This window comes from Moschus berezovskii, chromosome 9 (genome assembly GCF_049115385.1).
Source record: "Moschus berezovskii isolate FMDL1 chromosome 9, NW_MosBer_1.0, whole genome shotgun sequence".
NCBI lineage: Eukaryota > Metazoa > Chordata > Mammalia > Artiodactyla > Moschidae > Moschus > Moschus berezovskii.
In genome coordinates, this window is record NC_142468.1 from 19,429,860 (window position 1) to 19,453,540 (window position 23,681).

Genomic DNA, 23,681 nt, shown 5'->3' on the forward strand with positions numbered 1-23,681 from the left:
GTCTGCAAACTTTAGGGTGTCCTTCCACGGCTAGCTCTGATCCTAGGACAGCCAGGACAGACATTAATGTCCCCCATTCAGAAAGAAGCTTGCACTTCCTCACAGGCTACGACACCAGGGGAGTCGAGGTCCTCCCAGCTGTTTCACTCACAAGCACTCTGCCGGGATGAAACCACAGTGAGGTTTGAAAAGCAACCTCAGAGCCTGGTACTCCAAAAGCCCCACATTATGATAGTGGGGTGAGGAGGCTCCCCACTAAAAACTGTGACTCCCCACAGGCTAAAACTGTGACTCCTAGAACACTTGTCTAATATGAGGTGAACTCCAGCCATGGCAACCTTCTCAAGCACGTGCATTGGGGGAAAACAGGAATATTAGGAATTCACAATGGGGTCGATTTTGCCCCCTCCTGGGACATTTGATGGTGTGTGAAAACAGATTTGTTGTCATAACTGTGAGGTGGGGTTTTGGCATCTAGCGGGTAGAGGTCAGGAGCTTCCTAGGTGGTGCAGAGGTAAAGAATCTGCCTGCCAGTGCAGGAGACGTGGGTTTGATCCCTGGCTCCGGAAGATCCCCTGGAGAAGGAAATGGGAACCCACTCCAGTATTCTTGCCTGGGAAATCCCATGGATAGAGGAGCCTTGCAGGGTACAGTCCATGGGGTTGCAAAGAGTAGGAAGTGACTGAGTCATTGAGCATGCATGCGTGGGCAGAGGTCAGGGATGCTGCAAAACGTCATGTGCAGGACAGCCTCCTGCCACCAACAAGTATTTGGCCCAGAATGTCAATTGTGACACTACTGAGAAGTCCCGGAATAGATACAAGATGCCATCAAAGAGATGAGCCCATATCCAAGGATGTCCTTGGCCACCTAAGGGCAAAGTGTAAATCCCAGTTTGGCATTTGTGTGTGGAGTTTTCTTTGGCTTGATTTTTTTGCTGTTATTTCTCTAGAAAGGAGATGTGGATGAACCCAGGGGCCAGCAGGGAAAAGGCTTACAGGTTGAACACACAGCCGGCCCTCCATGTCAGGTGGGCTTAAAGGACCCACTTTACTGTTATGACCACTGTATACTAAGACCCAGCTCAAGCCCTTGAGCCTTCAGATACTGGTCGCCACTTTAACAGTAGCACATGGATGAATAAACCTCTGGTTTGGGGTTACCTGCTCAGATTTATTCCACATAGGCTCCCTAGGTGGTCTCCCCTCTTTAAAAAAGTTCAAAAACAGACTGTTTCATTGACAAAAATCAAGTCTCTCATGAGTTAACAGAGTGGAACCGACTCCTGGCACAGACTGTAGCACTAAGCTCCTGCAGAAGCCAGGCTGCAGGTGCTGAATATTTTCTTTATAGCTGATTCGATGCAGTTGGGCGGTTGATGGTGTGTGGAGGCGTAATGCCTCCTGATGGTCCAGTCTCCCCTGTTTGCACAGCCAGCACCTCAAAGGGCACACATAATTCTTTCCCCCTATAAAGTGAATCTGGGCATTTTACAGCTGAAAAGGGAGCAATTCTATTTGAATTAATCAAGAGGCTGAAGGTAAATGTGCATTATGTAGCTTTTAAGGTCGTTCATCCTTGATTGACAAGGTCTCTCAGCCACCCTCCCGAAAAGCTTTAGCAACAGAACATTTCTTGACATCACTCAAGGGAGGTCTGCTATCTTAGCTGTACTCAAACAGGCCTGTGGTTTTTTCACCCATCAGTTTAAGAAATGATTGTGGTCTGCCTCCTGATACACACTCATCAGCCATAACCCTGGAATATTTCTCCTTTGCTGAATTAGAAAAAAATAATAACATTAAGGGGAAACGTACCTTTCAGCCACTTTGGACATTTTTAAACAATGTCTGTCAATCTGTGCATTCAAAAATGTTATCTGGGGAAAGACAGAACAGAAGCGTTAAGACTAAACTGGGATATTTTCACCCTTTCACCCCAGGAACCCAAATCCTGTATTTCTACCAAAGCCAAACACGTCCTCTGGACAGACTTCTCCAGCCCTGTAAGTTTCACTCCAGCAAATATTTTCTTCTTTCGGAAATTCTTACCACACTCAAGAAATACATTCTACAGTTTAGCCTACATCACATATTCTCCTGTACTGTGTTATGGCTTAAGGCTTGATTCCCAAAAGTGATTGCTAACTTAAAGATAGTATATATTCTACAAAGCTTAGAAGCAGCATGGAGGTAACCCACACACCCTAACTATTTGGTTTGACTATTCTTCAGTGATCTCCGACCCAACTTTCACACCTACATCACACCTGTGTGCTTCATGTACTTACCTGGAATCATTGAGTAGCTATTTTCCATAAGCTATTTCCCTTCCCCCACACAATAATAAACTTGTCAAGGTCAGACACCTCACAGGTTAAGCCTTTGGGTGCCCCCTAAAAGCCAGTAAAGCATAATGTAAAAAGTAGTTCCTCAAGTCACTTTATTACCAGTGAACTCCCTGAAAGGAGTAATGTAATTAGCCAGCCACTGTCTGTTGACTTGGGTTGACAAGTTAACTCCTCATCATGGAGGATGATAACATGGAACCAAATAATGGTGAGATAGCATTGGGAGTAGGGCTTGCTCTATTTGTCAGCTTTCCTTCTGAATCAGAGCAGTGAAGTTGGTGGTCCTGAGCTGGTTTGCTCTGGAAGTGCATTACAATTTTAAGGACCCTGTGACATGAGTGCCCCCTAACCACCCCCTCCCCCCTCCCCCCCAGCTCCTACAGCATCTTGTAGAAAACCCTACTACAGCAGTCAGCCCATGGTGTTGTGGTAACTCATTATGTCCTTTTCTACTAACTGCTGGAGTAACTCAGTGGAGGAGTTCTCTTGAGCATCCATGAATTATTCACACACAGTGCTCAAAGGTTCAAGTCACCCACAGCTGCTTCCACTGTGCTTTCCGGGAACTTAAAGCTCCCTGTGAACATTTGAAAGGTTTTCAAACTGGCCACGTCTCCCTTTGAGAGTGCGGCCACCAATTCACTTACTTGTTTCCGGATGTCTTCTTTTGTAGTCTTCCTGATTGGCTGACTGGGGATGTGCACCGGGCTTTGCGATTGGGATTCTTCAGTCACACCGTACACAGACTAGAGAAGAAATGAGAGCATTGAATCAAGCACCATCAAGAGCTGAAGGAGGCCCAAAAGGTCAGCTATTTCGAGCACTCGTCTGATGCTTCTGCCCTCCCCTATGACATCCTGACAATAAGTCATCGACCTCTGCTTGAATTTCTCCAATGATGGGAACTCTGGCTCTTGAGACAACTGGTCCCATCTTTGGGTTATCACTGTTAGAAAATCCTTCCTTTCATTGATGGTCTCCTTGCATAACAGTGCTTCTCCAAATATGGTCCATAGACTATCTGCAAAAAATTATCTTGGGTACTTGATAAAGATGCACATTGCCAAACTCTACCCCAGACTCACTGAACCAGAATATTTGTGGGTGGAGCCGGGGAGTCTGCACTTTTATCAAATGCTCCAGGTGATTGTGAGACACAAGAAGGTTCAAGAACAGCTAAAGATTATGCACAAAGAGACCCCTCTCTAGATTCTCTCTTGGTTATGCCTCTCTGGTACAAACTTGAGATGGGAGGGTTTCAGATTTTTTCCTTTTCATCTGACCAGTTTTCTTGACTCAGTTTTCCCGCATAACCACACCTATGGCTACTTTTAATCTGTTCCTTTTGTTAGAAATACATTAAAGACACTCTTTGTTCTGGGAAAGAAATACAACCCTGAAGGGTACAGTTTATAGCTGAAATCTATCATATCACGGAAGGCTCAGATAAGGTGCACAGGGGCTCCATGAAATTCTGGAATATTAGAATTAGGGGGTCTTTAAAAATGAAATGAGGACATTTTAAGACTAATGTAAAAAATATGAAGATGTTGAATCTGTCATCTATTTATTCTGGCCTTCCATTACCCTGGTATTGCGAAATGACAGCAACACACTCACATACTTTCCTGATTGCAATGATAATAACAAAGATTCTTTTATGTAAGATTTTTAAAAAGGATAATACAGTGGGTATCAATAACTCAATGAAGAACAAAATATATAAGTAAAATGAAGGAGTTGATACATATGTCATGTCACGTATATAGATGAGAGAGAATCACTGCCCTTTTCAGTACAGTGGAACACAAATGCCCATAGGATCATTCATGACTGGATGAGATGGTGGTTTGACTTGGGGGAGATCTAACTATACTAAGACTTTCACTTGTGTCAAAGTATCAAGCCAGTCCCTGAAGGATCTCATTACTTATGGTCCTTATGTGTTCTTTCCTCTCCACTGCCTCCCCAGAGTCAAGAGCTATTTTGGACCTCTGTGCCCTTGAGCCTGCTATGGAAATCCTTGGGAAGCCCCTGGTCTGGTGCCCCCTTCTGGTGTTCCTGAACCATCCTGAACTTCCCACCATCGCCTGCTGGCTTGCTTCATGCCTACCAGGCTGTGGGCTAGGGACTTCCCCGATAGCTCAGTTGGTAAAGAATCTGCCTGCAATGCAAGAGACCCTGGTTCAAATCCTGGGTCAGGAAGATCCGCTGGAGAAGGGACAGGCTACCCAGTCCAGTATTCTTGGGCTTCCCTTGTGACTCAACTGGTAACGATCCACCTGCAATGTGAGAGATCTGGGTTTGATCCCTGGGTTGGGAAGATCCCTTGGAGAAGGAAAAGGTTACCCACTCCAGTATTCTGGCCTGGAGAATTCCATGGATTGTATAGTCCTTGGGGTCTCAAAGAGTCAGACACGACTAAGCGACTTTCACTTTCACTTGTAGGACTTGCCACTGTATTTCTGCAGCCAAGCCCGCACCTGCCACTCCATAAACATTTGTAGAATGAATGAAATGGTTTCCAAGGATGAAACAGGGAGAATTACAAATAGCAAATTGTTATTTGAACAGGATTCAAAATGCAAGGGCAATTCCCATCAAGAATTTTAATTCAGCTAAACTAGCGAACCTTTTTAACCTTTTGTGGGTTCTTCAAACGTCGACATTTTCTGATATCCATTTCTGTTGTGTTCACACAGCCTGGCTGAGGAAAAAAATCATATAAATTACTAGGTGACAATCATACCTTCCAAGTTGGCTCAAGGGACACCCTCAGAACCAGTCTTCATCTTTCCTGTTACACATGATACATGAGTACCTCCATTTTGCATTGACAATTTGTTTTTACAAAGGTGTTTCCATCTGTAATATGTGTTCCTCCATAGAGTTCTCATATGAAATAAAATAGCATTCCTCATATTGTCTAAGGATGATATGCAGACGGTACAGTGTACAGTTTATAAGAGTAAACTCATTATTCAAAGCAGAGGATGGCTTCCATTAGAGCCTTTGTTATTTCACACACCTAGCCACCTAAGGGCTTCCCAGGTGGCACTAGTGGTAAAGAATCTGCTTGCCAATTCAGGAAATGCAAGAGACGTGGGTTTGATCCCTGGATTGGAAAGATCCCCTGGAGTAGAAATGACAACCCATTCCAGTATTCTTGCCTGGAAAATTCCATGGGCAGAGGAGCTTGGCAGGCTATGGTTTTGCTTCTAATCAGACTTGAGGAAGGTTGACATAATTTATTCATTTTAGTTTCATTTCATGAGGAAAATGCAAAATTTGTTTTAATAATATAAAATTAGAAATGCATCAGATCTCATTATTCATGGATTTTATATTTGTGAATCTGCCTACTTGCTGAAATCGACTTATAATTCCCTCACTGATGCTCGTGGTGACTTCATGGTCACTGGTGCATGTATGCAGAGCAGCGAAAATGTTGAGCTGCCTGACCTGCATGTTCCCTGTGAGGTGCCTTCTTGTCTCCTCTCCTGCTGTAAACAAGCGTCTTTTTCACGGTCTATTTAGCACCGTGTTTTACACATTTTTGTGTTTTTTGTTGGTTATTTGGCTGTTTAACATGGCCCTGAAGCCCAGTGCTGATGTGCCGTCTTGTGTTCCTAAGTACAGGAAGGCTGGGGTTTGCTTTATGGAGAAAAGAGGTGTATTAGATAAGTGCCATCCAGGCATGCGCTGTGAGTTCAAAGTCAGTGATCAACAACATACATTAAATAAGATGGCTTTAAACTGAAACACACTTTAAACAAGGTTCTGTATTGATTGATTGATGAAAATGTGACTGGAGGCTTACAAGAAACTAACCCCGTATTTCTCCCAGGATAATGACTCAGAATGCATTAATTCAGTTCTTTCGATGACCAGTGACTGTGAGTAACATCAATCGTTTGTATTTGAAAGAGGATACTCTAGAAGTTGGAATTGAATAACATTATAAATGGAAATTGCTTATTTTAGGACTGTAAACTTTGGGGCCCAAAGTTCCCTGGGTGGAATTCCCACAGCTCCCCCATTTCCAACTCCATATTTCATGAATGAATCATTTGTAAAAGGTGGAACTGATATACATTCCAGAAGATCTACTGAGATGATCTGAGTGAATGGCAAAACCAGTTTCACAAAGCTTAGCAACATTCTTCAGAGTGAGACGCCTCGTGGCTAAAGACAGTCTTTTCTTTTAAGTGAAGGAAGAGAGAAAATTGAAAAACAGACCAAGAGAGCTTTCTCACCACTGGCCTGTGGACATCCCAAAAGGCTCGTTCTTGACTATCCAAAATTTTCCTTTCTGTCTTATCCTTCTTCCGATCAATCCTGAAAGGGTGAGAAAAGGGAAATCAGAGGCTTTTTTTTCTATTTTCCTTCCTGATCCACGTGCCAGCTCTAGGCCCCATTTATAGATTAGTGTACATAGGGCTCTTGGCACCTGTGTGGCTCCTGCTCTCTGCAGAGCTGTATGATATGGGTGCATAGTTCCCTCAAGGAACCCTTAAGGAGCCCACACATGGTAAGAGAGCTTGTTTTCAGCTAGATGCAAATTACTGATTATGTATAATGAATAGGGGGAGCCTATTCAGTGCTCAGGAATGCAGCTGTCCATTTGAATTATTAAGAATTGCCTTAGCTGTTGTCATGCTCCTCCCTCCCCCACCTTATCAAAGGACACTGCATATTCAAGTTACGAGAAGGAATATAACCATAGGCTTGTAATCTTTCATCCTCAAACTTGAAAGTTTGCTTTAGCTTCAGAATCAGTAGAAATGTCTTCAAAATGCTGCAGTTATGTGTTTTAAAACAGGACTTCTCTGGTGACTCAGACAGTAAAGAATCTGCCTGCAATGCAGGAGGCCTGGGTTTAATCCCTGGGTCGGGAAGATCCCCTGGAGAAGGAAATGGCAACCCACCCCAGTACCCTTGCCTGGAGATTCTGTGGACAGAGGAGCCTGGCGTGGGCTACAGTCCATGGGGTTGCAAAGAGTCAGGCATGACTGAGTGACGAACACACTTTTCATGTGTTTTAAAAGTCACTTAAACCATCTGATTCTCTAAAAGCAAAGTAATAGCCCCAGTGTATGACAAGATCCAGAAGGCAAATACCACTGGCCTCAGCTGGGGGAGGCACAAATTGCAAGACAGATTCTTCATGTTGTGATCAGGAGCATAGGTAAGAGCCTTAAAAAACAGCCTACATCACTCCATGTTATCTAAGTAGAAAGTAACTTAGATTAATTGCTGTGTAACTCCTGGTTCTTGGCTCTCTTGGGAGTACTTTAGTTTACTAGACTAAAATAAAGTCATAATAACCCTGTGATTTTTGTGATAATTGCTGTGTACTTAAACAGCCCAGAATTATAATGTAATCACTGCTGCTGCTGCTGCTAAGTCACCTCAGTCGTTAATCAAAATAGGGAATCGAGAAATACCATATATATACAAAGGGGTATTTTCCCCTCCATTTATAACGTGCGATGATGCTGTGTGGTCCTGAAAGTGTAAACCAGACCTTCTCTTCTCTTCCCAGTGGTTCCTGAGTGCACTGGCTCAATTCTTCCTCCTTCTCACCCCTCACCTACCCTCCTGCTTTCTCCTTCCTCAGGGGCTGTGGGGAGCACTGAGGCAGGGCGGGCGGGCACGTGGAATCATGGGTAAGGGGCAGAGGCTGCAGGGGGAGGGGGAGGGGGGTACAGTTCACTGGACCGGAGGACCTCACGTTGTTTCCAGCTGCAACCAGATTGGTCATCGGCCTGAGCACAGCCCTGGGGGATGGACTGCAACACAGCCCAGAGCGGGGAGGGGCCCTTTGAAGGCCCTGGGGGCTGCTCAGGTGCAGGTGGTGCCCAGAGAAAAGATACTCACCTCCTCCCAGTTCAGCGTCCCTTCCCCACCCCCTCTGTCCCATTTCTTCCATCATCTGTTCTGTTCAGTCGCTCAGTTGTGTCCAACTCTTTGCGACCACGTGGACTGTAGCCTGCCAGGCTTCTCCATCCATGGGATTCTCCAGGCAAGAATACTGGAGTGGGTTACCATTTCCTTCTCCAACTTGCAGCTAAATCAGAGCCCGCTGCCAAAAAGGACAAGAGAGAACCCCACCCGAGCAAATCCACTTCCCAGAATCAAAAGGATCTGGTTGATGACCATGTTTCCAGGCTGGGGGACATTCACTTCCCACTTCTGTTTCCTTACAGAGAAAGGAATTTCCACTACACTCCCTGGGAGGGAAGAATGTGGAAAAAACACTCAGGCTTTCTCTTCCTTTCATCTCTTCTTGATTTACTTATTGGAACATTTGAAAGAAGAAATAGAGAAAGCTGAGGTTGGTCCATCTTTGCCCTGTCCGGGTCAGTCTGTTCTCAGGACACCTGTTCTCTGCAGGCAGTAAACTTACAGGGCTTGACTCTGCCCTCAGATTTGGGGGTGGCACTACAGATACCCAGTTCTGCCCTGGATGGGAAACTGTAATTCTAGGGCAATGATTGGTGGTCATAGATCCAAAATCATGTCCCATCACTAGTTTTATCAGTAGCAATCTGACATCTTGGACTCCAAATGTCTGACTTCTGTGCCTTGCTTTTGATTGGTTCTGAATCCTTCCCTTTAGGAAAGAGGGAGGAGGAGCCACTTGTTGGCTTTCCTAAAACTCCAGTATGTTTTCCTAGAAAGATGAAATTTCCAGACCAACAAGTAAAGTGGGTCTAGTGTTTTTCAGCTTCCGAGCACAGATTTGGAAATCTCCTTGGGAATTAGGTACAGCTTCTTAGAATCAGAGTTATATATTTGGGAGGGAGTCCATTACCTGCTGGAACACACACTTTGGAGATTATTTCAGGGTGTCATGGGTGACAGAAATGTAACTTATCCATCCTGACCTTGATTTCTTCTCAGTTGTTGTCATGAGAGATAGTGACTAACCATGGCTGGCCATGGAAGGAAACCTCACTCTCATAGCACCTCTAAATTCCAGAGAGTCTTTTTCTCTTTGCAAGAGGCCCTATGAAGTTCACCTACTTGACTTGTGCTTCTGCTTGCATAAAGATGAATTCCCACTTCCTTGCAAAGGCCCTCTGGAGTCTTGCTAAGTTTTCCTAAAGAGAAATGAAAATCAACAAGAAGGCATTAATCATCGTGAGTTTGCACATCGATACTTATTACAAGGCAGCCATCTGTTTTGGTTACTTGCAAAAAACCAGCAGGGCCCTACTTTAAATCCACCGGACATGAACCCAGTTTGACATTGCACCAGACCCTGATGTACAGAGCAGAACTATTAATATTCATTTACACAGCCATTAAGTCTGAAGTCTGTGTGGTTCCCTGATTCTTCTTTTCTTGTGTGTTTTACAGGAACATGACTCACACAGCATTTATAAAGGCCACTGAAGACAGGGAGACTGGATTGTGATTGTTCACGCAGGATTTAGGGAAGGAATGAGGGGGTCTTTGCAACTGACTGCAAGACCAAGAAGGAATTCTCAAGATTTGACTTTGAAAGAGGACCTTGCATTAATGACTTTGAAAGTCCAGATTCAAAAGTTGGAAAGAAGGGAGTGCCCACGTTTGTGATGTTCATGAAAGGAAAACCCAAAACCCATAGGAAAGAAAAGGCATCCTGGGTCACCTTTAGAGGGAGAGGGAAGAAGCCTTTCCTCAAGTCTGCTGAGCAATCTAGTGGCACAATAGGACAGTGGGGCGGGGTGTTTGACAGGTCCCTTAATGACTCGCCTAATTCTGATGGAATGCAAGGCAGGAGCCCACATTATGCTGTGTGTTTTCATAGAGCTCGTGCCAAAACTAATTGATTACCCTCATTAGTGGATTATTAATATAAAAGGAGCTTTGGTTGAAGACCAACACATGTAAACTCAGTTATTACCAAGGCTTGCTGTGTAAACATTTCAAAAAATCAACCGTTTGATTCTCCCCAATAGCTCAGTTGGCAAAGAATCTGCCAGCAATGCAGGAGACTCTGGTTCATTCCCTGGGTTGGGAAGATCCACTGGAGAAGGGATAGGCTACCTACTCCAGTATTCTCAGGCTTCCCTTGTGGCTCAGTTGGTAAAGAATCCGCCTGCGATGCAGGAGACCTGGGTTCAAGACCTGGGTTCGATTCCTGGGTTGGGAAGATCCCCTGGAGAAGGGATAGGCTACCCACTCCAGTTCTGTGCCCTGGAGAATTCCATGGAGTGACTGTATAGCCATGGGGTCATAAAGAGTTGGCTGCGACTGAGCAACTTTCACTTTTTTTTTCTACTTTTGTTTTTCTCACTGTTCACAGGAAGCAAAGCTGGTAAAGCCTGAATGTCAGTCAACTGGGAAGCAGTTACCTAAATCATGATACAGTCATACCATGGAATACTAGACAGCCATTAAAAATGAGACTGTAGATTATTATTGCTGCTATAGGAAAAGTCTCAACATCCTTACAGTATATGACTGGAGAAAGAAGCAGCTTACACAATAAATGTTTATGGTGTGATCTAGGTTTGTTATGAAAAAAAAATGTATGTACAGAAAAAAGGACTGCAGGCTTCTTTCTCTGCTTTCTTTGTTGTTTGAATTTTTGTTTTTACAAAGACACAATGCCATCAGGAAAAAATAATGAAATTATATAATATAATATACATAAAAATAATAAAAGTACTGAATTGTGAAAACAAAATGTTTTTGTTTTTTTTTTTAGTTTCTAACCAATTTTTGACAGAACTTCAATGTGAAAGAACATCTTAATGCCATATTCTTTACCAATACCAAAGCAGAATGTTGTAGGGCAAGAGAATAGAAAACAGAATAAAGTATGTTAGGGGTTGGTGCTGTTGTGTTTCTATTTAGGAGCTTTTTTAAAAACATGGGAACTACTGGGAGGGGAGACAGGGGATGGAGGGGCCACGTGCTTCTGCACCCTGGATTGTTCCTATAGGTCATGTTCGGGAAGGGATGTAGTCATGTCCAAGTTAAAGCACTTGGTGCTGGGTGCCCAAAGAGCCAGCCAGCGGTCTTCTGGAAGATGGGTGGTTGCTGGCACACGAGGCAGATGGGGGTGGGGTGGGACTGGGTGCCTAGGATGCTTAGAGCCATAGAACTGACAGGCTGGGGGTGCTTGGGGAGATCATAAAGTCCCAACACATTTATGTTTCACGGTTCCCACAGATAAGTCAACTTTAGCCAGGGCCCAAGGCTCCCAGCAAACTTGCACTGCTGACTCCCCACCAATCCACAGGTCCCATGATGCCAGTGGGACCAAAGAGTGGAGGGCCATGCACCCATCCTGTTCTTGAGGGCAGGCACGTTCCCCTTGGGCTGCAGAAAAGGGAGTGGTGGCTCAGTGGGCGGGTGGACTTGGGTGCAGGTACCCACGAGTGACAAGGTCTGGTGAGCAGGGCCTCATTCTTGTTTTGGAAGACTGAGGCCATAAGAGTGGGAGGGACGTGGGGAGATGGGTGAATCTGAAGGTGCCGTTCATGCTGGAGTATCCAGGGGTGAGGAGTCTTCACTGCCCCTGATGTTGCCCCCTCTCCTGGCTGTCAGCCCTTCGTGGCTAGACAACACCTCCTCTGGAGGGCCTGTGAAAAGCTGCCCAATATTCTAGGTTTTCTGTGACCTGTACAAACAGTGGTTTGGGGGGAAAGATCTTATAATCCCAGATTTTAAATACTTAAAACATTATCTGTGACTCTTCAAGTTCGCTGTGCCTTGGCTCTATTAAATGGGGGTGGATATGAGTGTGGTAGGGTCTCTAGTTTCTGCAAGCAATCACACCTTGTAAAAGAAGGAGGAGAAGGAAAGTTGGGAGTGTATATCTCCATCTGACATCCATCTTGTCTTCTGGATTGGATTTGGCCCTAAGATTTTGCATCTACTGCCAAGTACTGGTGAATTGGGTCTGAAGATGCAATTTTAAAAAATTATCATATATTAAGCTAAAAAAATGATCATATAGTAAATTTGTTTTTCTTCTTTTGGTGTATAGTAATATAAATTTTAACACATGGATACGCTTGTGTAACCACCACCACAATCAGGATACAGAATGGTTCTATCACTGCCACCTGCCCCATAAACTCCCTCATGCCATCTCTTTATAGCTGCATGCATCCTGGCAGCCACTGATCTGTTTTCCCTCATGACAGCTTTTTCACATAAATGGAATATCACAGTTTGCAATCTTTTGAGACTGACTTCTTTCACTCAACATAATGTCTTTGATATTCATCCAAGTGGTTGGATTAATAATTCATTCCTTTTCACGGCAGAATAGTATTCTGTTCCAAGGCTGTAGAGTAGTTTCTTTAACCATTCATCTGTTAAAGTGCATTTGGACTGTTTTCATCTTTGAGGCATCACCCATAAAGCCACTATGGACATTAGTGTACAGGTTTTTGTGTTGGCTGTAAGTTCTGATTTCTCTGGGGGTATGTATGTAGTTAAAGTGGGATTACTTGGTTGTAAATGGTACGTATGCGTTGAACTTGATGAGAAACTGCCAAACCATTTTTCAGAGTGGCCACACCCTTTTGCGTTCCCACCAGCAATATAGGAGAATTCCACTTGCCCACCACATCCTTAACAGCACCTGAACTATCAGTACTTTTAATTTTAGCCATTCTAATGTGGTATCTCATTATGGATTTAGTATGTACTTCTCTAAAGGCTGTTGAACACCTTTCCAGATGATTCTTTGTCATACTTAAGCCCTCTTTGGTGAAGGGTCTGTTCTAGTCCTTTGCCAAGTTTTAAGCTGAGTTGTTTTTTTATTGCTGAGATTTGAGAGTCCTTTATATAAAGATATGATTATATTGTGATGGTAAGAAGAGCTGGGAATAAAAAAAGGGCAATACAAGAGACTTCCTTTCCACGGTCTGAAGGAGTTGGGAGAAGAAAAAGTGAAAAATGCAAGCTGAGTCAGAACTGCAGGTAGTTTACACTCTCCTCCTACACCGTATCTGGAAAATAATCAAACTTACCGCTTCATAATCTGCCAGTTCCAGCCTTGCTTTATTCTGCATTGTCCTCTTACAGAGGTAGATGGCTGAGGGAAGAGAAATTACAACACATGTAAGACTAGAGGTATGGTGGAATCATAATCCACCCACTCATGTGTTCATCCACGCATCCAGCCAGCCAGCCCTCAGTACTGTATGTGCCCAGCACTGTGCAGTGAAGAATATGTTTTTCTGTGGACGCCATGCCATCTGACCTCTAGGAATATTTCTGTAGGTCAGGATTTGATGAGGACCCCCTCAATCTCCCTTCATCCTCCTCACTCTGCTTCATCCCAAACAGCCTCCATCAGTGCGACCTTTCATAAACACGACCATGTCACCTTCCTGCCTAAATTTCCCGCATTGACACCTTAGAGGCCTCAGAAGAGAGGCCAGGCTTCTAAAGGCAGCATGTCTGTTTCTTCAAGACCTAGGCTCGCTTGCCTTGCCAGCCTCTCCCCCCTCATTCAGGCATGCTGCTGCTGCTGCTCAGTCGCGTCCGACTCTCTGTGACCCCATGGACTGCAGCACCCTGGGCTTCCTGTCCTTCACCATCTCCTGGATTTTGCTCAAACTCATGTGCAGTGCGTCAGTGATGCCATCCACCATCTCACCCTCTGCTGCCCTCCTCCCCTCCTGCCCTCAGTCTTCCCCAGCATCGGGGTCTTTTCCAGTGAGTCGGCTCTTTGCGCCAGATGACTAAAGTGTTAGAGCTTCAGCTGCAGCTTCAGTCCTTCCAGTGGATAGTCAGGCATGCGAGGCTACCAAACCCTCCTGGTTCCACTTCTCTGTGTATGTGTCCACTGCCTGGAGGCCTCTTCCTCTTCCGTCTTATTTCCCTCCATCTGGAAACCATCTACCAATCTTTGAAGACCCAGCTTGGTGTTCCCGATAGCATCTATCCATCCTCAACCATTGGACCTAATTCAACTGTGCAGCACTTGTGAGTTTACCAGCTGCCCCTGCTCCAGGCTGAAAGCTCTTCTAGGACAGAGGCTGTGTCCTACTCAGCATGGACCCCTGCACCAAGCTCCGGAGCCTGCCAGGTCGAGTGAGTGGACAGTGGAAAGGGAGGACAATTTAGGTGTCCCTTCCCAAGCTCAGGAAGGGCTATTGGCCTACAACTGTCAGGATACTCTTCCTCCAACATGGCCTTCATCACTTCCTCTCCTGCTTCTGCTTCTTCAGTATCTCTTTCCTTCTCCAGGGGCAAGTAGAATGACCCAGGGGAGACAACAGACAAATGGTATGAACGAGTAATAGCATGACTAGGAGGGAAGGTCAGAGAGGGCCAGGAGCTCTAGTCAACTCCTTGCTGGGTTAACCAACCTCCTCATGTGGTCTGCAAATTTTCCTGATGCAGACTACAATATGCTGGAGCCTTCTGGAAGCAGTCTCCTCTTTATGCCCACATTTCTCACATCACTCGAGTTTGTGGGTGAGTGTCAGTTGTATTTGTTCTGGAATCTGCTTATGTCAGGCATACCTGTTATTTTAATAACACACATTCACTAAATATTACATGTAGAAATTAAGGTGAAAAGAGAGAGCACCGTTGTTTCTATGAAGACCTAACTGAATGGTTTGGAACAACTTGATAAAGGAGAGTCAGCTAAGACAATTGCTGATAAATTTGGTATGAGTGAGAGAACTGAAAAAAAAAAAAAAACGTGAAAAAATGTAAACATATGAGAGGGGTCAACATACAGTTGCCTTAAAGGTATTTTTAAAATTCTTGATGTACTTTAAGGAGGTCAAAGCTGGGTGGTTTATTTCAAGTGTGGTTTATTTAAGAAACTCAAATTAAGGGGACCGAAAATCAAAGAGAATCTTTGGTTCTACCTCAAAAGGCTCTTGAGTGAATATTCCTTGGTATATTCTCCATTCATTTGAAGTGGTTAAGGTATGCATATATCACTTTTTCATGATTCTCTCCTTACCAACTTTTCTAGTGAAACCAACAGCTACAGCTCTGCACTGTGTCAGATAAGGGGTGTCTGCTCTGTTACACGGTACCTCCTTTGGTCTCTTGGGTCACCAATTAGGCAGCCTGTGGAATTGGAGGCAACTTGTAGCAGGAATCCTGCCATGTCACCTGCCCCTGGCCTCAGTGATCCTTAAGCAGTATAGCTACTGGAGCGACTTTGACAACACTGCCTTGGACGGTGTTGTTTTTTAAATTTATTTTTGTCTGCTTTGGGTCTTTGTTGCAGCACGGGGGCTTCCTCTAGTTGAGGCGAGTGGGGGCTACCCTCCAGCTGTAGTGTGCGGGCCTCTCGCTGCACTAGCTTCTCTTGTTGTGGAGCACGGGCTCCACAGTACGCGGGCTCAGTAGATGCGGTGCATGGGCTTTGGTGCCCCAAGGCATGTGGGATCTTCCCAGACCAGGGATCGAAACTGGATCCCCTGTATTGGCAGGCAGATCCTTATCCACTGTACCACCAGGGAAGTCCCTCACAGTATTTCACATTGGCTAAACTAGAAACTCTGGACAGTCTAACCCAGACTTGGTCTTTATTTAAGCAGGATCATCCCAAGAAATTCGCAGCCCATCTGGGTCAAAATGGATCAGTTAAGCTGAGAAGTAAAGTACCATGCACAGAAGGCAAAGGTACCTCTCCTGATGGTGGCGTGCTGCCGGGCCCCTTCCTGTGCAGCTGATGTCACACACTGGGCGGTCTGTCCACCACCACTGTGGCAGGTAGCAGCTGAGGGGACCTTCCCCGGGGCTTGTGTGAACTTCCTCAGTGTCTCAGCAGCGTTCCCTCTGACACCTGACCCATCAAGTGACCACTGGCAACCACAGCCAAGTCCTCTAACAGGGCATCTGGGGACTTGCTTTTTTTATGGATATGTAATTTCTCATTGGAAAAATACTTGTCTTTTTTGCCCTCATGCCAGCATCTCACTTGGATACCCACTGCCATCTGAAGCTCACCGGCATCCCACCAGGACAAAAAGAGAATGTAATAAAAAAAATTTACAGTCAATAGATTCATGTACTACATGTGCAATTAAACATGAAAAAAACATTGAACCTATCATATTTCAATGTCCTTAAAAATTGACTCCCTTTCCACACTTTCTGTCTCTACTCAGTTCAGTTCAGTCACTCAGGTGTGTCTGGCTCTTTGCAGCCCCGTGGACTGCAGCACGCCAGTCTTCCCTGTCCATCACCAACTCCCAAAGCTTGCTCAAACTCATGTCCATGGAGTCCGTGACGCCATCCAACCATCTCAGTTTCTGTCATCCTCTTCTCCTCCTGCCTTCAATCTTTTCCAGCATCAGGGTCTTTTCCAATGAGTCAGTTCAGGTAGCCAGACAAGTGGAGTTTCAGCTTCAGCATCAGTCCTGCTAACAAATATTCAGGACTGATTTCCTTTAGGATTGACTGGTTTGATCTTGCAGTCCAAGGGACTCTCAAGAGTCTTTTCCAACACCACAGTTCAAAAGCATCAATTCTTCAGCTTCATCAATTCTTCAGCTTTCTAACTTTGACTAGATGGACCTTTGTTAGCAAAGTAATATCTCTGCTTTTTAATATACTGTCTAGGTTGGTCTCTGCTAGTCTCTCTACTAGTGACATCATAATATACCTCAATCTCCTAAACTAAGGTACATACAAATCACTTATTTCTCTATTTCCCCCATACTTTCTAATTATTTTTTAGAACAATGGAATTTTAGCATTGCAAATAACCTTGGCGACCATCAAGTATGGATTCCTCACTAATAGATAGAAAAATAAAGGCTCAGAGAGCTGAAGTGCTTTACTCATGGACTGGTTAGTGGCAGAGGTGGAATCACAATTGTGGTCTAGTTTTCCACTATGACATTCACTGCTCTGTGTACTTATTCACTGACTCATTCATTCTCCCATTTAAAAATCTGAGTGCCTCAATGTATATATGTGGAATCTAGAAAAATGGCATGGATAAACCTATTTTCAGGATGGCTAAAGAGACACAATACTTTGGCCACCTCATGCAACGAATTGACTCACTGGAAAAGACTCTGATGCTGGGAGGGATTGGGGTCGGGAGGAGAAGGGGACAACAGAGAATGAGATGGCTGGATGGCATCACCGACTCGATGGACATGAGTTTGGGTGAACTCCGGGAGTTGGTGATGGACAGGGAGGCCTGGCGTGCTGTGATTCATGGGGTCGCAAAGAGTCGGACACGACTGAGCGACTGAACTGAACTGAAAGAGACACAAATGCGTAGAATGGGCAAGAAGAAAAAGAGGGAGGAAAGGGAGGATGGGATGAATCGAGAGAGTAGCCCTGACATGAATACACTACCATACGTAAAGCAGAGAGCTACTGGGAAGCTGCTCTGTAGCACAGGGAGCTGGACATGGTGCTCTGCAATGGCCTAGAGGGGTAGGATGGTGGTGAGGTGGGAGGGGGGCCCAAGAAGGAAAGGATGCATGTACACATACAGCTGATTCACTTCATTTTACGGCAGAAACTAACACAATATTGTAAAGCAATTATACTCCAATTAAAATAAATTTGAGTGCCTCTGCTCTGGTAGCTCAGACAGTAAAGAATCCACCTGCAATGCAGGAAGCACAGGTTTGATCCCTGGGTTGGAAAGATCCCCTGGAGAAGGAAACAGCAACCCACTCCAGTATTCTTGCCTGGAGAATTCCATGGACCAAGCCTGGCAGGCTATGGTCCATAGGGTCGCAAAGAGTCAGACACGACTGAGCGACTAACACTTTCACTTATGTGCCAAGCAGTATTTTAGATCCTAGGGAAGTCACCACACTAGCAGCTACCACGTATATGGAGCTTGTTGAATGTCAGGCAGTGGTTGAGGGACTTTCCAAATGTCCATTTACTTAATCCTCGTAATAACCTATGAGGTGAGTTCTGTTATTAGCCTCCTTTCATCGATGAGGGAATTTTTCAGGTTATTCTCCATTTTCGGAGACCCACAGTGGCTCTGGGAAGCTGCTGAACCTATTCTAAATGTCTCTCCTCTACTACGAGGACCTTTTCATAAACTTGTCCATCCCAAATTATTCCACCTTTGTAATCATGCTTCAGCAACATAAAGTCTTAGAGTAGTTGGATCAAATCCCTCAGCATCCTCTTCTTGTTTGCACATCATGGTCTCTCTCTCAGCCTGGGATGCTTGGAGGGCAAGCCTGTCACTCACTCAAATCTGTGACATAGCAATTGGCCAGAGTATTGGAGTTTCAGCTTTAGCATCAGTCCTTCCAATGAACACCCAGGACTGATCTCCTTTAGGATGGACTGGTTGGATCTCCTTGCAGTCCAAGGGACTCTCAAGGGTCTTCTCCACCACCACAGTTCAAAAGCATCAATTCTTCGGCACTCAGCTTTCTTCACAGTCCAACTCCATACGAAGAGTTGACTCACTGGAAAAGACCCTGATGCTGGGAGGGATTGGGGGCAGGAGGAGAAGGGGACGACAGAGAATGAGATGGCTGGATGGCATCACCAACTCGATGGACGTGAGTTTGAGCAGACTCTGGGAGTTGGTGATGGACAGGGAGGCCTGGTGTGCTGTGATTCATGGGGTTGCAAAGAGTCGGACACAACTGGGAGACTGAACTGAACTGAGGTGTTGAAAGAAGGGAAGTTTCTGGTTCTTTGTCAATCCAAGCCCCACCTATTCTGAATTCTTAGCTCCAGTGGCACATACTTTCTGGCAAGAGGGCTGCCACAGAACAAATAAGATCAAACATCATCCTGGGAGTACTAATACCAATCCCCACTATGGTTTGTATTGACTCCTTACTATATGCCATGCACCAAAACTTGCACACATTTCTAATTAACGAAACAATTTAATCCTAACCAACAACACGAGATGTACTATTACCATTCTGCTTTTAAACTGAGATTTCAGAGGCACAGAGAGTTTAAGTAACTTGCCAAGATCACACAGCTAGAGGAGCCAGTCAACAACAGGCCCTTTGTGCTGACTTCTCTCCTGGTAAACACTGATTTTCTGATTAACCAGGAAAAGGCAATGAGTATTTTGTATCCTGAACTTTAACTTCTCCATTTGATTTCCCAAAATGGAGGTACAGGAATTCAAAATAATTTTGCTTCAGTGAGAGCCTGATATAAATTGTTATTTTTATCCCTGTTCTTACTGCACAGCTAAAATTACAAAAATCTGTAGAGAAAGGGAAATGGCGCCCTGCTGTATGCAGGGTAAGACGGTTGATGGTTGTGGGTTTATATTCAGGCAAATATTTGAATTTTACTTGGGCCCAGGTTTTCTGGTCCCACCATCCTCCCAACCCTCTCCATTGCCTGGAAAAATATTGGTTTTCACATTCACAAGGGTACACGGCTGCTGCATGGAACTGAGCTACAATTATTCAAATTCCGAGTTGGGCTTTTGTGAGCAGTATTTCAGCCCCAGAAGCACTTATTTTATGAGCAGCCAAATGCTGCTCCCGTTTCAAGCCGGAAACCTGGCTGGACCCACTTATCACATCATTTAGGGCACAGCACAGTTCCAGAGGGACCCGTAGTGATGCCTGCAGATAGCTGATGAGATAGGCACGGGGCCCTGCCCCCTGCATCAGGGCCATGCTCCAGACTTGGAAACAGAACCACTGTAGCCTTGTAGGGCAGAGTCTTGCCAGGATTCTATTCTCAGGACTATTTCCAGTTGCTGGTTTCCCCTCCCTCAGAAGTGTGATCCAGAGTGTGTAGCTTATCATAATGTCTCAGGACAGGCCCCCTGGAGTACCACCCAGCTGCAGCTGGCTCTACCCTCCTATGAAAACCATCCTGCAAATAATCCATGAAGAAGTCACAGGTCTCACTGTGTGCCCCGATCACAAGGAGAGCAGCTATGGGCTGCCCCAGCAGCTGAGTCAGTGATGAGGGTGCTGTGTGGAGGGGCAGACCATGAAAGGAGCATCTGAATTCAAATTCTGCTGCCTCTACTGGGTGCCTGTTAATCACCTTTGATAAAGAACCAGTTGTTGTTCAGGCACTCAGTCATGTTCAACTCTTTGCAACCCAATGGACTGCAGCATGCCAGGCTTCCTTATCCTTCCCTATCTCTTGGAGTTTGCTCAAACTCATGTCCCTTCAGTTGATGATGTCATCCAACCATCTCATCCTCTGTCTCCGCCTTCTCCTCTTGCCATCAACCTTTCCCAGCATTAGGGTCTTTTCCAGTGAGTCTGCTCTTCACATCAGGGGGAAAAAATACTGGAGCTTCAGCTTCGGCATCAGTTCTTCCTAACAAACATTCAGGGTTGATTTCCTTTAGGATTGGCTGCTTTGATCTCCTTGCAGTCCAAGGAACTCTCTGGAGTCTTCTCCAACACCTCAGTTCGAAAGCATCAATTCTTCGGTGCTCAGCCTTCTTTATGGTCCAACTCTCACATCCATACATGACTACTGGAAAAACCATAGCTTTGACTAGAGGAACTTTGTCAGCAAAGTGATGTCTCTGCTTTTTAATATACTGTCTAGGTTTGTCATAGCTTTCCTTCCAAGGAGCAAGCACCTTCTAATTTCGTGGCTTCAGTCACCATCTGCAGTGATTTTGTAGCTCAAGAAAATAAAGTCTGTCACTGTTTCCATTGTTTCCCCATCTATTTGCCAGGAAGTGATGGGACCGAATGCCACAATCTTCTTTCTGTGAATGTTGAGTTTTAAGCCAGCTTTTTCACTTTCTTCTTTCACACTCATCAAGAGGCTCTTTAGTTTCTCTTAGCTTTCTGCCATTAGGGTGGTGTCATCTGCATATCTGAGGTTATTGATACTTTTCCCAGAAATCTTGATTCCAGCTTCTGCTTCTTCCAGCCCAGCGTTTCTCATGGTGGTGGTTTAGTCACTAAGTCGGGTCCGACTCTTGTGACCCCATGGACTGTATGTAGCCCACCAGGCTCCTCTGCCCATGGGATTTTCCAGGCAAGAATACTGAGTGGGTTACCATTTCCTTCTCCAGGGGAGCTTCCTGACCCAGGGATTGAACCCACGTGTCCTGCACTACAGGCAGCTTCTTTACCAACTGAGCCACCAGGGAAGCCCTGTGCTCTGCATATAAGTTAAACAAGAAGGGGGACAATGCACAGCCTCGATGTACTTCTTTCCCAATTTTGAACCAGTCTGCTGTTCCATGTCCGGTTCTAACTGTTGCTTCTTGACTTGCATACAGGTTTCTTAGGAGACAGATAAGGTGGTCTGGTTTTCCCACTTCTTGAAGAATTTTCCACAGTTTGCTGTGATCCACACAGTCAAAGAACCAGAACCATCAGCAAATATTTACTAAGTGCCCACAGTGGCTTAGGAATGCACTATGCACTGGATAATAAAAGTGAATGAGGTGGACCAGCCCTGCCCTCATGGAGCTGACAATTGACTGGACATCCAATCAGAGTACAGTGTGATAGATGTGAGAATGTGGCCTCTCTGGGCCTCAGCTATATCTGAAGTACAGGGATAGTATAACTTTAGAAGACTGACACACAGATATATTAAACAGTCTTCATGGCATACAGGGCAAGAGTCTAATAAATCCCTGCTTGGACAGAGGTAATTCCCTGCTTACCCAGTGCCCAGCTTCGTCCACTCTTTGTTTTCTTAGGTAGGGTAACTTTTGTATACCCCTCCATGGCCTGTTACTCTTCCCCTCTAACTTCCAACCATCAAAAACACCAATGAATTATTAAAAAGTCTTAACAAGTCTGTGAGAAAGGAAATGGCCAGGGGGGCATGCCCCCTTGATCCAGCCTTGCCTGAAACCCTGTCCAAGGAAGTAGTGGTCAATGGCCACTGGCCCAGTTTTCCATGGCCCCACAGAATGAGCACAGTGGCCAGACCTGATAAAACTTTTCTTCCCCTCCCACCTTCCCTTCCAATGGCTGCATATTTCAGTGGGCCCTGCCTTTCATCAGTATGTGGAACAGCACCTGTCTACAATATGAGAAAGGGCTAAGCAGGGCAAAGACCCTCCTCCCCATGCACCGCAGTCACCCACACAGTAAAGATGTGTCTTCTGCATTCCCAGTAAGTGTGGGCCATGGCTTCAGTGCTCACCATAGTCCGTGTTTTCAGGTTCCCAGCAATTTGAAGGCCAGAAGTATGGGGCCTGCAAAAGAGCACAGGTGTCAGGACTGAGGATGCCAGCTCATGCCCTCCCCTGCCAGGGGCCCATGGACAGCCCTCCCCTGGCCCAGGGAGGATTCCTCCCTGACAGGCTCTGTCTGCACGTCCTGTGTGTTGACACTTCACCCTGACTCTTTCCTGTTCTTAGCATAGCCAAGGCCAGTCAACATTTTAATCTAAGTGTTGAGAAATAAAATCTCAGGTCAGCCAAATAAATGCAAAAATGAGAAACTTAGTTTACAGGGCAAAAACTTCATATCCTGAAACAATAGAAGTCTAATGCAGGAGTCAGACAAGCACCATTTACTGGGGCACCAGCTCCAAGTTCTTTTATCACTTTGCTATGGACTGAATGGTGCCCTCTTGAATTTCTGTGATGAAGCCCTAACCTTTCCCCCACCCCCACCCCCACCCCACTGTGACTGTATGTGGAGTAAGGAAGTGATTAAGGTTAAATGAGATCACATGGGTGGGGCCCTGATCACACAGGATTAGTGTCCCTATAAGAGGAAACACCAGAGAGATGAAAACCTCTGTCATTATGTCTCTCTCTCTTTCTACCACGTTAGGACACAGTGAGAACTGATTATCTGAAAGTCAGGATGAAAGCTCTTCTCACAAACTGAACCCCACTTGAGGCTTAATCTTAGACTTCCAGCCTCAAGAGCTCTGAGAAATACATTTCTGCTGTTTAAGCCACCCTGTCTATGGTATTGATATTTTCTTATGGCAGCTGAGCAAACTCAGACATTCTTTGACCCTGTCTGAAGAACTCCATTCCAAAGCCTTTTGGTTTAGACCTTGATACAACTCCTTATGCTCTGCTCAAATTCACTGTAGGACTGGATCTGAGAAAAGGAGAGGAAAATGTTTGGGAAGTATTACTAGGTAGTGAAAAGAAATTTCACACCAAGAAGGTATATATAACATGATATAGCAGTAGGATTAAGGACTTTGCTATCTGGCTGATCTAGGTTCCAATCAAGGCTGTCCCCTGGATTGACTAAATGTCCCATTAATTCTCCAGGTACCTCAGTTTTTGCAACTGTAAAATGGATGATATTTATCCCCCCAAAGTTTGTCCTTCAGAATAAGTGAGATATGTGTAAAGGAACCAATGAATGGTAAGTTCTCCATGAGGGCATTTTACTATTATGTTGGGGAGAGGGTGCAAAAAATAGCACAGACAAGTTTGCTTTCCCAGAGCTGGGAG

General features: G+C 45.1%; 1 protein-coding gene across 19 annotated transcripts in view; it reads right to left on the reverse strand.

Moving 5' to 3' along the window:
* The window catches only part of RGS6 (regulator of G protein signaling 6), a 615,519-nt gene that overhangs the window by 80,062 nt on the left and 511,776 nt on the right, over window positions 1–23,681 (reverse strand). For all 19 annotated transcript variants that reach the window (XR_008687250.2, XR_016038168.1, XM_088839478.1 and 16 more), the window contains 7 exons: window positions 22,400–22,451; window positions 13,333–13,397; window positions 9,380–9,456; window positions 6,607–6,688; window positions 4,983–5,057; window positions 2,998–3,096; window positions 1,818–1,879 (listed from right to left, as the gene is read on the reverse strand). Coding sequence is in view for 17 of the 19 variants with exons in the window: in XM_088839478.1 (XP_088695604.1) it covers window positions 1,818–1,879; window positions 2,998–3,096; window positions 4,983–5,057; window positions 6,607–6,688; window positions 9,380–9,456; window positions 13,333–13,397; window positions 22,400–22,451 (512 nt within the window). In the remaining 2 variants the exon portion in view is untranslated. The remainder of the gene's footprint in view (window positions 1–1,817; window positions 1,880–2,997; window positions 3,097–4,982; window positions 5,058–6,606; window positions 6,689–9,379; window positions 9,457–13,332; window positions 13,398–22,399; window positions 22,452–23,681) is intronic.